Source organism: Dendrobium catenatum, unplaced genomic scaffold, assembly GCF_001605985.2.
Source record: "Dendrobium catenatum unplaced genomic scaffold, ASM160598v2 fragScaff_scaffold_1664, whole genome shotgun sequence".
Lineage (NCBI taxonomy): Eukaryota > Viridiplantae > Streptophyta > Magnoliopsida > Asparagales > Orchidaceae > Dendrobium > Dendrobium catenatum.
In genome coordinates, this window is record NW_021320126.1 from 209529 (window position 1) to 224495 (window position 14967).

The 14967-nt window shown below is 34.7% G+C and overlaps 1 protein-coding gene across 1 annotated transcript in view; it reads left to right on the forward strand.

Annotated features, from left to right (window-relative positions):
* LOC110091815 (BAG-associated GRAM protein 1) overlaps nt 1-14967 on the forward strand; it is a 39378-nt gene that overhangs the window by 21734 nt on the left and 2677 nt on the right. The window contains exons 4-12 of the mRNA XM_020816064.2: nt 5100-5220; nt 5288-5404; nt 7738-7767; nt 7875-7974; nt 9221-9327; nt 11435-11578; nt 11654-11758; nt 14272-14418; nt 14601-14654. Of these exons, the coding sequence (XP_020671723.1) occupies nt 5100-5220; nt 5288-5404; nt 7738-7767; nt 7875-7974; nt 9221-9327; nt 11435-11578; nt 11654-11758; nt 14272-14418; nt 14601-14654 (925 nt within the window). The remainder of the gene's footprint in view (nt 1-5099; nt 5221-5287; nt 5405-7737; nt 7768-7874; nt 7975-9220; nt 9328-11434; nt 11579-11653; nt 11759-14271; nt 14419-14600; nt 14655-14967) is intronic.

Genomic DNA, 14967 nt, shown 5'->3' on the forward strand with positions numbered 1-14967 from the left:
GCTGTTCGGGAAGGCGACATGCTAGCAATTGACTATAGTTGTCTAATGACCTAGTCCTTGATTGGAAAATTAAGGAAACCATCTTAAAGCTCTTGTTGTTATATGCCCAATAGAATTGTATAACAAAATTGACAGTCGGCTCATCTAGAATAAAAATTGTCGTGTATCTTGTACTTTATCATCACTAGAGAACAAAATGATTAGGCACACACTTGTTTCTATTTGTTTTTCTCGATGAGAACAAACCGATGCTTTTGATTGTTCACGAATTGGATTCCAGTTTGAGCCACACTAACTAGGAGGAAGTGTAGGGATTAAATTTTGGGATAATGAAAAATTGTGATGGAACTCATATTTTTTTGGGAACTGTTCTCCTTGGGAGCAATCCAACGTCACAAACTGCTTGTGATTTCATCTCCTTTAAAAGTTATAATGGCTTTTAGAAGATTTAATCTCCAAAATTTCCCCAACAAACTACATGCAAATCAGAATACTTTTTATAGACTTTTTCATTGCAGTCTCTTTTTGTCTTTCTTGTCCAAATTTTTTCGATGTGAAACTTTGTCGATTTTATTCTTGGGAGATTTTTTATTATTGAAATTTTCTGGCTAAATCTATAATGTTTCTATATTTTATGATTTTTTATGAATGTACTTGTGGTTGAAAATTCTGAATTTTTTTGTGATTTGTTGGGAATGTTTGATACTATTTCTGGATAAATTTTTTTCTTGTGTTTTCGTTTAGGTGGGTAGAAAATTTCTCAAACCAAAAAAAAAAAAAAAAATTTGTCTTATGCTAATTTTTCATCTTAAAAAAATTGTGGCATCTTATATGCTTGCCACACATTGATAGTTTTTTGGAGATGCTTCTTTGTATGTGTAGAGATCCCACAAAAAATGAACTTTGATGGAATAAAAGATGGAAAATTGCTTTGATAAAGGTAAAATCATGAAAATCACTATGCAGAGCGATAACACCTTGCCTCCGAGCATTATTCTTCTTGCACCAACACTCGTCATGGTGTACATTGCGCTAGACGTTATTGATGTGAGCAAACGGCGGATTTATTATAAACTTGGTTAGATTGCTAGTAGATTGATTCACAACTAATGGATGGTTTGTACTACCTACATCATTGAGATCATTGTTCAACGACAGTGCAAGTAGAGGGATTGTCTTTACTTTGGTGCTTTCATATTGATGTCCTCTGATATGGAGTTGGTCCTGAGAAAGAAGTGTTCAAGCAGGACCGCATTGAAATGTGTCTGGTGAGTAACAAAGGAGACACATAATTTTCTTTTCGGATTCTTCCATTTGATGCACCCGTGAGAGATGATCCTTAAGTTGCCTTTTGAATGATTTTTCCTGTTGGGAAGAGGCAAAGTAATAGTTGGATTAGTAGTTGTATATTTTGTAAAGTGATCTTTCAATTTACGAGAATTATAGTGAGATGCTCTAGTGTTCATTTTGCATGCTTGTTATTGGAGATGAATTAATTATTGGTGAGGCAATAGGGGAGGCTGGAGGTTGCTTCCCGCAGATGAGGCCAATTTTTGTGTGCTAGAAAATTTATGGTGATAGATATTGAGAGTTATCTCTTTAGCTTGCATAGAGATCTCACTCTTACTTAGTAAATAGAGTTAAAGTTATGCAGGTCTAGATAAGCTTGAAATTTTTTATGTGAAAACCTAGATGAAAAAATCATGATGTCTTACCCAATTAGAATGGATCTACTAGTGTGGATTGGAGTATACAAAGGCTCAACCTGCCCCATAATTGGTGTGGTGGAATGCAACATAAAAATTCAGTTGAAGATTGTCTCTTAAAGTAATTGTGGGAGATGGTGATGTTGATGAAGTAGGATCACAACTGAAGTTTGGTGTAGGTCACCGACAAAGATTGTTCAACTAGGACGTTGGGTGACATTGGTTGGCAGATGTTTCATATTGACGAAGAGGTGACAATTGGCATCAGGAGCAAGATGTTAGTTAACGAACATCAGCTTATATAGAAGGAGATTATAATCCTTTGGAGATAATCTTGAAGTTGCTTCGTTGGAATGATTTTGCCTCTTGGGAAGAGGCAAAGTAATTGTTGGATCAGTGGTTGCCTAGTTTGTAAAATGATCTTAAGATTAACGAGAATTACAATGAGACGCTCTAGTTTTATGGTGATTTTGCTCGCTTGTTGTTAGAGATGAATCAATTATTGGTGAGGCAGTAGAAGGCTGGAGGTTGCTTTGCAGTTTGCACAGATGAGGCCAATTGTTGCGTGTTAGAAATTTTATGGTGATAGAAATGAGTGTTATCTTTAGGTTGCACGAAGATCTTGCTTTGAAATAAATAAATAGATTTAAAGTTCTGTAGGTTCAGAGAGCTTTGAAAATTTTTATATGAAAAACCTAGACAGGAGAAACCATTGGGCCTTGCCTAGTCGAAATGGATCTACTAGTCTTTATTTGAGTATACAAAAACTCAACCTTCCCCATGACTAGTTTGGTAAAAATAAAACATAAAAACTTAGTTGAAGATTGTCTCTTAGAGTAATTGTAAGAGGTGGTGATATTCATTGTTTAAAATTGCACAATATGAGGCTTGCCTCAACACAATTTCAATGAAAAATGTCTCATGGCTTACGCCTTGAGTTTATTTTATGAGGCTTGCGCCTCAGCTTGGTTGAAGCCCCCGCCTTGAGGCATACATCGCCTCATTGGCGCAAGGCTTACGCCTCACCAATTTATATATTTTTTTAATTTAAAACTGACATAAATCCTAAAGTAAAGCCCCAAATAAATCACACATTCATGCACCCCTGAGTCGCAGCCATCATTGTCATAGCCGCTATCAAGGATCACTTGAAAGCATCACACCACCACATCCTTTAAAAATTTTGGAGTATTAATCTCATTTTTATGTTGATGAAAAATATTTATGAAAGAGGAAGATGATTAAAATAAATGAAGAAAAAGCATACATAGGATGAGACAGGGGAGAGATCAATTTGTTATAATAATGACTCAAATAAAGACCCCCCTCATGATGAGATTTTGAGGCTCACGTCTCAAAACGCTTTGAGTCTTACGCCTCTCCTCACGAACAAAAAGCGCCTCAATACCCAATTGCACAATTTTAAACATTGGTGATATTGATGAAGGACGATGATTTTAGTCAACAATGTTGAAGAAGGATGACGATTGAAGTTTGATGTAGGTCATTGATGAATGCTGCTAAGCTAGGAAGTTTGGTGACATAGGTCGGCAGATATTTTGCATTGGCAAAGATGTGATGATTGGCGTCAAGAGTAGGATGTTGGTCGTTGAACATCAGTCTATGAATGTTTGTCGGATAGAAGGAGATGAATGTCATATGACTAGGATGCTAGCCTATAGGAGTATGTTAGTGGACATCGATTGATGGATGTGAAGTGATAGGTTCATGGATGGAAAGTGATAGGTTGTATTCACTTAATGGAGATTTGTCATAGAACATCAGTTGGTGGTTGGCTTTGGGAGTAAGTATTTTGGTTAGTAATTGATTTATGATGAAGAGGGATGACTAGCATCAATTTACAAATGTCAGTTGGTTGCAAACATTGTGTGATGTTTTCTGCAATTGCTTGTGGATCTGGAAACATCAAGATGGTTTTCTGGTGGCTTTGGAATAAAAACTCTAGAATTCTCTATGATTTTTTTAGTGCTACCCTTTTAGAATAAGAAAAAATAAGGATAATTAAGAGTTATTTATATATTTGTGGGGTTTAATTCAGTTCTTATTTAAAAATATCCCGGAATACTCCTTATTCTTATCAATTATTAGCATTCTAGATCATACTCTTCATTGATTGAAAAGTGTTATTGGATGATTCCACCCCTAAAAGATGGATTGATCGACTTGACCAAACCATGACTGGGTTGGGGGATCAACTAGCTAATAACCAATGATGGTTCAACGGCATATTTCGCTACTAGTCTAAAATCAAAAGATAGATGGCACCAACTTGAAGCTCTAGACATCATGAGTGCAGAATAGTTGATGCATAAAAATTCAACGGTTGGATTGCCTGAAACGATACTTGAGGCATAGAACATATTTTACAATCATTAGAATATGATAACATATGAAATGGATTTGTTTCTTTTGATGAGAGAAAGCCAACACCACTAATGTTTCATGAATTGGATGTATGTGCGAGCTACATTTATTTTGAAAAAGCTTAGGGATCAAATTTTGGGCCACCATTTTTGTTGCAAAATGTTCTCCTTCTCAAAGTAATCTAGTGTCACGAATAACTTGGGATTTTGTCACCTATAAAGGTCACATATTGGCTTCGTGAAGTTTTGATCTTCAAATTTTCTTTGGTAGCTCCTTATCAATAATCAAAATCGGATCCACACTCCTCCCAAGGAGAGGAATTCATAGGTGGTCACGATCGAATGCTTGGTTGGTGTTTAGGAGATTGTTACTATCTTTCATACGCACAACCTGCATGTACATGCACATGCACATGTGAGCAAGGAGGGGGTCAGCCAATTGAGGGCCCTAAGTGCTTGTATTCGTGCAATTTTGGTATGGTTGGATTTGTATCATTGACATGCATGGTCTACATCATAAATCTGCTATAAGCCTATAATCTAAGGGCTTTTGAAATTTTTTTTTTTTAAGTTTTTTTAACTCAATTTTATTTAGTTTTTGGATCTGAAAAAACCTTCGTAATTATGTTGATTTTGCAAGCAACATCGATAAGCATTTTTGGAATCCTAAGGCAGCCATGGATTTGAAATGCTAACATTATCGAAAATTTCATGCCATCAACACTTTTGCTTCTGCTAACCTGAAGGTTACAAGAATTCTTTTTCTCAAAATAAATTATTTGTTTTGGATCGTTTTCTCTTTAATGAGAGTAAACCAAGGGGATGCTGCTCACAGGACATGATCTTATGCCTTTTAAAGCCTTGTTTTGTTTTTCATCGTGTAATAAAGGCCCATTTCTTGTTGCTTTGGTGAGACTTGATCTTGTAGTTTGCTTTTTGGGTTTATAAAAGCTTTCATCTCACATCTCATTATGAGGATTTGGTTTGATTTTTAGATCTTGAATTTCAGGACTTTGAATGGATTCGCTGGAGTTGATGCTCGAAGGAGGATGTCTGCAGAGCAAGGACCTACAGTTGTTCACCAAAAGCCGGGCCCTCTACAAACCATATTTGATCTTCTTCCAGATGAGGCAAGTTCTACTTATTTATATTTGTTTATATTTTTTTTTTGCTCTAAGGACTTTAAATCTACCTCAGGCTGTTGAGCACAGTTACTCATGCGCACTTGAGAGGTCTTTTCTATATCATGGGCGAATATATGTCTCTTCATGGCATGTTTGCTTCCATTCAAATGTATTTTCTAAGCAAATTAAGGTGAGCTAGCCTTCACTTTTTGATTTTCGCACAGCAAACTACTCACTTTTCTCTGAATATTAAAGAGTTGAAAACTACTCTGATATACTTTTTTTTTCATTGCTTCATTTGAAAGAATTTATTGCTGTTTTTCTTTGAAAATATGCTCATTGGTTTACTAGCGTTGAAGGCATTTTTTTCTTCTGAAAAATTATTTTATTAATATCTTTTGGTCATGTGACATATGTAATATATATATATAGTTTTTAGTGGTTTATTCATCCTTGCTATTTTAATTGTTTATTATGATGTTTGCTTTTATGATCCAAAACACATGGTTGCAATATTAACAATATCAAGCCAAAGATCAAGGATTGTAATGTGGGTTTGTTAGGTATAACTTAAGGCAATGATGATACAAATTAAGATTTTTTTTATAATGCACAGACATTAACACAAGTTATGAAGACGGACACAACACAAACATGAGGGTGAGCCTAGGGAATTGAGGCTTATATTCTAGTAATATGGGTTAGAGGAAATGCCTAGAAATGTGAGAGTTTATGATGTAACTAAAAAGAGTGTTGGCTTCAAACCCTAGATTTAAGGTGAGAACCATTGATATGTAGTAACTGTAGCCTACATCTAGCAAAGTGCGAGGAATTTATAAACTTGAAACCCCATATGGAGCTAAGTCAGCTTGGCTCTGGAGTTGCAATCCTGCTTGGAAAGGACTGCTAGCTAACCTACTTAAATGCTTTTATAATCATGAAATTCAATCTCAAATGCATATGTAGGACAGGGAAGGCTGTTTTAGTTTAGATGATAAGACTTATATTTAGATCACTTAAATCAAGATGCCTGATCATATGAGTATGTAAATACTGATTCACAAAGATGTTTTTGTTATTTGGTCCTTATGTGAGGGCTTTTACTTGTGATTCATTGGGCTATGCATGATCATTTTCATTTTTTTTTTTAATTTTGAAAATTAGGCTGATTTGAGCATGTCATGCAATTTAGTAGAAAATTTATGTTATCCTATGTTACCCAAACCCAATCACACGGACAACACCTAAATGGGGCCGTAATACCTAACCCAAACCTAAACTATGAGCAACTTCTAAATGGAACCATAAGTCCCTACTCAAACTAAATAACAAATATATATCCACTTCAGTTTACTCGGGATCCCTGAGAGGAAATAATCCATGCTGCTAATTAGATTCCCTAGACACTACGATCAATGGTCGCTAGTATTATTAGACTGAGCTCTACAGTATCCCCGGGATGACGAAACCATGGGATCTTGATTGGGTCTACCTTCATTCCCCACAACCAGGGTTCAGAACATTCACACACTGTTTCACACACATTTGAACTTTGTGCATTAGGCTAAATTTAATTTCATCCTTAATCGAGAGTGTTCTTCTATGCGTTATGAGGGGTAATTAATTATGAGGGCTTGCGGTCATAGGAAGTAGGACTCAGATCTAAATAAACCCTGACACTACTTTCAGGAAAAATTTGGTTAATTTAAAATTCAATCTACCTCAGGAAAATAAGGACCTTAAGCTTGTGAGAGCGAGATCCGCGCCTATTTTCCCGAGGGAACATACCTGTACATTTTATTTATTCTAGTTAACTCAAATCCTTCATATTACTTCTAGTTACATGGTTTAACCTTTTCCCATACTTGCCCCATTTATATAAACGGTTGATTGTTTCTTCAAAGATTTTTTTTTTTCTATTTGTGTTGTTGTTACATTCGCAAATGCTGATCTCGTTACAATTGCACTGATGTAACCCGTACTTATTTTAAATCCCATGTACATTATAACGATGTACTTACGATAAACTTGCTTTTTTATTATTGTGAAGCCATATGTGAAAATTTAACTTATTAATTTGGATGATATTGCTGCCAAATAAGTCCAGCGAATTCAACAAGTGGTAGAGGGTAGAAAGGAAACAATCTGAAATACTGGTTATGATGGTTGATTATGCAGTTTGGTAGATGGTAGAGAAAGGAAACGATCTGAAATACTGGTTGTGATGGTTGATAATGCAGTTTCAACTTACCTAGGTATAACATTGAACCAAATTTTGCGGTTTACAAGTTTTAGGATGAGGCATGTTTCAATAAACATTTGTTTGAGGTCGCTTGATTTGATTTTTTATTGCTGACATTTGTCTCTGACCAAATTTAGTTATGTTTTATTTTCTGGGCCTTAGAAGTGTTAAAGTTGCTATTATTCTGTAGCTATGAAAAAAAAAGTATTTCATCTATCTATTTATACGTGTTAAATTTTACTACTCGAGCTACATTACTGATATTAGTTTTATTCTAGTAGGTCGTTATTCCCATTGGAGACATCCATGAGGTATGTTTGCTGTATTTTACCTTTTATTTACGTATTTTTTTGTTTATCCTATGCATATAGTTCACATGCAAGGGAACGTTGAAACTACCATTTTATTAGCAATGCAGATAAAGAGAAGCCAACATGCATATATCAACCCAGCAATAACAATAATTCTTCGCATGGGATCTGGTGGTCATGGTGTACCTCCTTTAGGAAGTCCAGATGGTGATGACTAATTTTTTACTGTATATCTTTCAAAAGTTTGCATGAAAAATATGCTATAGACGTAAATTATGTTCTCAAATTTGTATATTCTACTTGGATATCCACTAAGTTGTTATCTATACGTTGTAAACTTGGTGTTTCTTAATTTTTCATACCTCTTCAACAACGTATGATTCATTTGGTTATCGTTTGTTAACTAACATCCATAATAAAAAAGTTATGATTCATGTGATTGCAAAACAAAGTTTGAAGTTGGCGAGCACAATTATTTTAAACCTTTTCTTCAGGCTTCCTTCATCAGTTTGTTTTTATTCTTTATTTTACACTCTCTCTGCTCTGCCTTTGTGATTGTATTCTAGCTTTGTTGGAAGGATCTCCTTTGGAATTCTCATTTGGTGGTATGTGATGTTCTAATTTATCCCTAGCTCGGTTTTGAAGTTGCAGTTTGTGTTATCTTACAGAATCATATTATACTTGCAAATTGAATGATTTGAGAATAAATTGGCTAGGTAGTGGCATCTAGGATTTGATATGTATAAGGAATGTTTTTCTGATCAAAGTACGGTTATAATAGATTGTAATGATTATCCGGGGATGCATTTAATCTTTTAAACCACCCATTTGAGGATATAGGAGAATGAACAACTATTCATTTATGTGTCCATTAAAGCTGTGCTTAGATTACGTGCGCTGTTTATTTTATTTATGTTTCATTGGTTTGATTTGTCACTAGGAATACTGAAGTCTTTATGTTTAAAACCCTTTGTATAGTTTCCACTTGGAGAGAAGGTGGAGAGTTTGATGATTACATGATATATAAGTTACAAGACCTATGTGCAAATGCATTTTTTATGGATGATATTATTTTGTTGGTGTTTTGCACTAATTATAGCTTGCAATCAAATAAATTTTTATTTGATAGTTTTTAATCAATATTGTTTTGGCTCAGTCTTCTGGTTAACATTTATGTTCAATTTTGCGCACATGCTAAAATTGACCTATACAGTGTAAAATTGCACGAACCAATAGTGTTTTTTTTTTAATTTAAGGAGAAACAGCAGAATCAAATTATTTTTTGTAATATGTTAATTTAAACTCCAGATGTAGAGCATTCTAATTCGATATGTAAAATTATAGAAACCTTTTCTAATTAGAAAATGATTTCCGTCAAACATTTGGATATGAGAATTTCATGATGACTTACATACTGAACTGGCAATGCCTCATTTATCTGATTGTTCTCTAGGTAGAGTGAGGTACAAGTTTGCTTCCTTTTGGAACAGAAATCACACACTTAGAGCCCTACAACGTGCTGCTAAGAACTATCGGACAATGCTAGAAGCTGAGAAGCAGGTTTGATTCATTTCTTTTGGTGAAATAATTAATTTCAGCGTTGTATTGGCTGGTTATGATACGTCTGGATCCCTGAAAAAGCATGTATCAACTATATTCATTTAGTTAAATAGGTGATACTGTACTTCTAACAGATTCAAAAATTAAAGTGAAGCATTTAAACGGAACCTTCCAAAATTTAAGGATGGAGAAGATTTAAATTACTTTCTTACTGTCTCTATTTTGTAATTTCTCAGATAATAATTTTCTTTTCTTATGGTGAATAAGCGCATGTAACTTTTAATGTGTCTCCACCACTGCTATCAAGCTGGCTATGATTCCTGTTGTATTGAAATTTTTGGTAGGATGAAGGCATGATTTCACATATCATATTTCACTTTACATTCCTTTTCCTTCTGATGAATTGGCATGGAGCAATAGACAAGTTCATCTTTCGTATGGAATTTAGATACCTATTCTTAAGATTTTGACCTGATCCTGAACCTCTATTCAGAGTTGCCAGCTCCATTTGATCATTTGATGGACATTTTTTTTATTGGTAATTTTTTTTTTCATTTTACTTCATTTAGTTCTCCTCTCAATTTCTATAATCTACATTGAGATAAAACCTTTAATTTTCTCCCGACTATTCACATGTGCCCAGTTTAGATTTAGGCTATCACTTTTCTCCAATTTAGTAGCTTGTTGTCGTTAGAGAGAAAAATGCAGTTTAGAGGGAACTGGAGCACATCCTTGAGTAGAGAGATTGAAGTAGTCCGTCATTGGAGAAAGCTAAGCGTGAAATTAAATGGAACTAGTGGATTTATCTTGTTGTTGCTACAAGTATTTTCTATGCTGTTGCGGTTATGGTGTGCTTCTGCTGCGTTGGTTGGGGACTTAAGTAGATCTAGAATTTAAATTAATAATATAATAAAATTTATGCCGTTTTATGTAGTATTATTAGTTAGTAATTTTATTGTTTACTATTTATCGGGTCTGTTAACTGAGAGAGTTTCACTATTTTTAAATTGAAAAGGTTATTCATAATTTTGATTTTGAGTTTGATAGAGATATTTTATCATTTTAATTTAAAATTGAGAAAAAAATAATGGTTATTTAAATTGTGTTGGAATTCATAGGATTTTCGCAAATGTATTTTAAATGTGATGTTGAAATTTAAATATATTATTATTATTATGATTTTTTTAAATATCATTTTAACTTCACATTTTGTATTTATATACAAAATATGACATTTAAAAAATATGATTTATGTGCAATAACTTATTGTTTTTAATTATTTTGAAAATTTAATTAATTTAAAATTAAAATGCAATAAAGATCATTGCTCATAATTTGTTTTATTTTAAAAAATTGGGTTTATCTATAACACACAAATTGAGTCAAAGTCCTTAACATGAACTAAGCCAACCATCCTCCTGCAGCATGAAAAGTTGAACATGGTTAATTGCAAACTGACATTTAAATATGAGGAATATAGAAATTTAAGAAAGAAAAATGCACAAATTCTTGCAATAGCTAAAATACCCTCAAAGTTAACTTTAGGTTCTAACTTTTATCACATTTTCCATATCTTTAGCTGAGTGGCTAATTGGGATTAATTTCCCAGAGTCGAGAGACAAAGCTGGAGACTGTGGATAGTTTGGGATTGAATTGGACACATGCAAATAGTTGGAGGATCATTTTAGGCTTTATCTCAATCTATATCTAAATATTCATGTTCATAAAATAGACTAGAACATCTTCCAATTCTTTGTAATTAATTTAGAACTACTGTCTTTGTGAAATTTGAGCTATGCATTGAATTATTTTGAAAGCAAGAAATCTTTTGCTAAGTTCTATACTTTAAACTAAGCATGGAGCAAATTTTGCTTTCTTAGTTTTTTAAGTTATTCAATATATGAATTTATATTTAATTTGACATATACTGAAAATATTTATTAAAAAAAAACAATATTAGGCTTTCCTGATTTATGCTACATGATCATTTGTGCATTCTACATTCCTAGGACGTTTGAAAGTTTGTTTGTTGGTTATGTTTCATGGATGTAGGCCTGTCGGACTTAATAGTTGGAAAATGAACTTGACAATGCCTGTTGGAATGCAGGAGAATGCTCAATCAGCATTGCGTGCTCACAGTAGCTCAATTAGAAGTAGTCGAAAGCCTGTGGACATACCAGAAGAAAATGTAGCTGAGACTGGAAAGTTACAGGATTTCGTCAAAGAGGATGTTCTAGTTGGCATAGTTAATGTATATATCATGCTGATATTTCTTCCTTAATTTCCTTTTATTTGTAACTAACTGTTTTCCCTTTTCTTCGTCTAGGATACTTTCCCATGCACAGCCGAGGAGTTCTTTACTTTGTTATTTAGCGATGATTCAAAGTTTATTGATGAATATCGTTCAGCTAGGAAGGACACAAACCTTAACGTATGTGATATTTCTTTCTATTTATAGGTGTTAGCATATTTCAACTAGGAATTTTAGCCCAAAGGATATCTTAATCTGCAGTGATTTTTTACTATACTTTCATAAAAGCTTGCAATCTCCGTTCTATTTAGTCATGTCGCTTTTGATTTACTTGTACTTAATTCTTCAATTTCTGTGCTACAAGCTTCCTCTTGGATTAATTACTTTATGTAGATTATATGTATATTACAAGTTGAATTACATTTGACTGTTTTTTCGGAGCTGAGGTTGTTAACATTAACAGGATGTTCTAGAAGCATTTTATCAACTACGTGTACAATTGAAAATTTTCATTGCTGTTCTGGATTAGACTTCAGCATGCAATTCCTTAAATGTAAAAGAACTCTGTCGCAGGAATGTATATATATGATGTAGAACTAAATGCATGGGAAATTATGCAATGTCAAAATTACGTCTTTTTTGAATTAAAACAATAATAATTATGTTGGCTTCTAGTGATTTTAACAATTTTAAAACAATAGAGAGATGATTAAAACTTAGGCCAAACTACATGTAAGCATTAGGATCATGAATTAATCAATTATAATCAAGATTAGCATAGCATGGGGGACTTTCAAAGGAAATCCCCGAATTAACAATAAGATTAGGCACTACTTGGATCCACTTACTCTCTTGATGTAGGCTAAACGGAAATAGGTTGTACAACCTTTATGATGCCACAAATTAAGGGAAGACTTAGAAAAATAAAAGACTTGGAGGAGAAATTCACCTTGAGCAGGATTTGGAAACGATCTGCCACTGAACAGAAGAGAGTTGTTCATCGATAGCGGCAGCTAGGGTGAAGGTAATCCTTTCGACGTAGGCTTCTACTATTTGATCGATCTCTACGTTGAGATCTAAGAACGGTGGTTTGAGGATATCAACTTGACCTTGATCATTGTAAACAAACCTGTGGTCATGTTCTGGGTCAGCCATACATGAGTGGCCAGCTACTAGGAGGGAACGGAAACTCTTGGGCAGCAAGGAGTGGATTTCCGAAGAGCAGGATAACAATTTCTCTTGCTGAAACTCCCTGGAGAGCAGCCTAGCAATGTCCAGAAAAATCTGGATAGCAACTGTGGGATGCCGGAAGCTCTTGGACAGCAAAGAGTGGTCTTCCGACAAGCAGGACAGCAAGTATTCTGGCTGAAAGTTCAGGACAACAGGGAGAAATCTGCACGCATAAATTCTAGACAGCACTTTTCCAATGACATAAATCCGGACAGCAGTTGTAAATGGATCTAGGCGCCAATGGCTTGATGTGGTCGGCTATTGGAAAGAGAAATTATCAATGTTTGGAGAGGAAATAATTGGGGAAATAAAAAAGAGAGGAACGGGAACCAAAAGGGGAAGGGAGGAGAGAGGAGGCCGGCGGCTTGCTTGGGAAGGGGGACTTGATTTGGGGATTTTAATGAGGTGTTTTAATGAGACAGGAGAGAGAGGGAAGGGGCAGCAGCCCTTTATGGGCTTGATTGTGGGATTTAATTGAAGTAATAATCAATTTCTAAGTTTGGAATATTAAATTAGGAAAGGGATTTAATTCCAATCCTTATTTAATATTCAATTGGCATGATTTGAGGGACCTTCCAAAGATAATTTCCCTTATTTTAGGAAAGAAATTTAAATTCAAATATGTGGGAATTTGAATTTAAAATAGTTTCCAAATTTAGGGGAACTAATTTAGGAAAGTAATTAAATGCAAAGTTTGGAAAGTTTGGGAATCTCAAGGAGGGAGGAGGTGGCCGGCGGCTATAGGGAGGGAAGGGCTTAGGGTTTGGGTGGCGGGTAAGTGGAGGGGAGGAACCTTGGAGCTGGCGGCTTGGAGGTGGAAGATGGGGTGGCCGGCCGGGTTTTTGTGATGGTGGGGGTTTTGGCCGAGAGATGGAGAAGGGGAGGGATGACCGGCGGTTTAAGGAGGAGGGAGGGGAAGGATTGGGGGAAAGAGAAGGACCACGAACCTGGAAGTTTCCTGCGGTTGGTGGGTACTACTTGCCCTCTCATAGGGTTCCACTCTCAAGAGAACTCTCTCAACTCTCAAAGCTTGTAAGAAAATAATTTTCTGAATTTTTTTTATAATAATCTTCATTATCCTCTCCAAAGGGGAGGATGAGATATAAATAACTAATGTTTACAATGACTAAATAAAAGACAAATTCCCCTAAGGGTCACAAACAACTATTCTCTCAAGTGAGAATAGAAACAGAAAAATACATAAATAAATCAAATACATATAATAACTCAAAAATAAATCGGTGCGATCATGGATGTAGATCGTCGGCCCCGTCTCTGGTAAACTCTCCACGGTCGGATGTCTTCATCAATGTATATATATATATAGGCCAGCACATTTTCTGCAGCATGGAATTTTTGTATATTCAGGCTAGCACGTTTTCTGCATTAGCAACAGTTGATGACATATTTTAATTTATGTTGAGATGATTAAATATTTATTGTAATACTCATTTTCTTTACAGATGGGCCAGTGGCATGTTGCTGATGAGTATGATGGCCAGGTTCGAGAGATAACGTTTAGATCAGTTTGCCATAGCCCCATGTGTCCTCCAGACACTGCAATGACAGAGTGGCAACATGCCGTTCTTTCTGCTGATAAGACTTCTTTGGTGCGAGAAATTGATTTAACCAATATGTTAACCTTGAATATTGCTCTAATTAGATTGATCATCTTTTTTTTTTTTGTTCCTTTTGAAGTGATTTTCTTCTCTCTGACCACCTACATGTTATTTTTAATGTCTTTTGAAGATTTGTTTTAATGTAACTAATTATGGTCTCTCAAAATTTTCAGGTTCTTGAAACTGTGCAGCAGGCACATGACGTTCCATTCGGGTCTTGCTTTGAGGTATTTAGAAGTTCTTCCTTGATACTATTAGATTCATCCTAAACAAAGTTGCTAGTTTGGTTTTTGAATTTGCTTGGCCATGGCTTTTTTAACCTGTATAGCCAGTTTTACTTTAAACTGTTTAACAATCCTTAAGGAACGATTCAGAATTACCATTGAAGTGTTAGAATTGTTAGAATTATTGTCACTGTATTAATATATCTCAAATGCTTAATATTTTTGGAAATTTGTAGTATTGATTATTGTATTATATCCCTATTACGGAAGAAATTCTCTTTTGTTGTACATTCATTATCACTCTATTTTTTTGCCT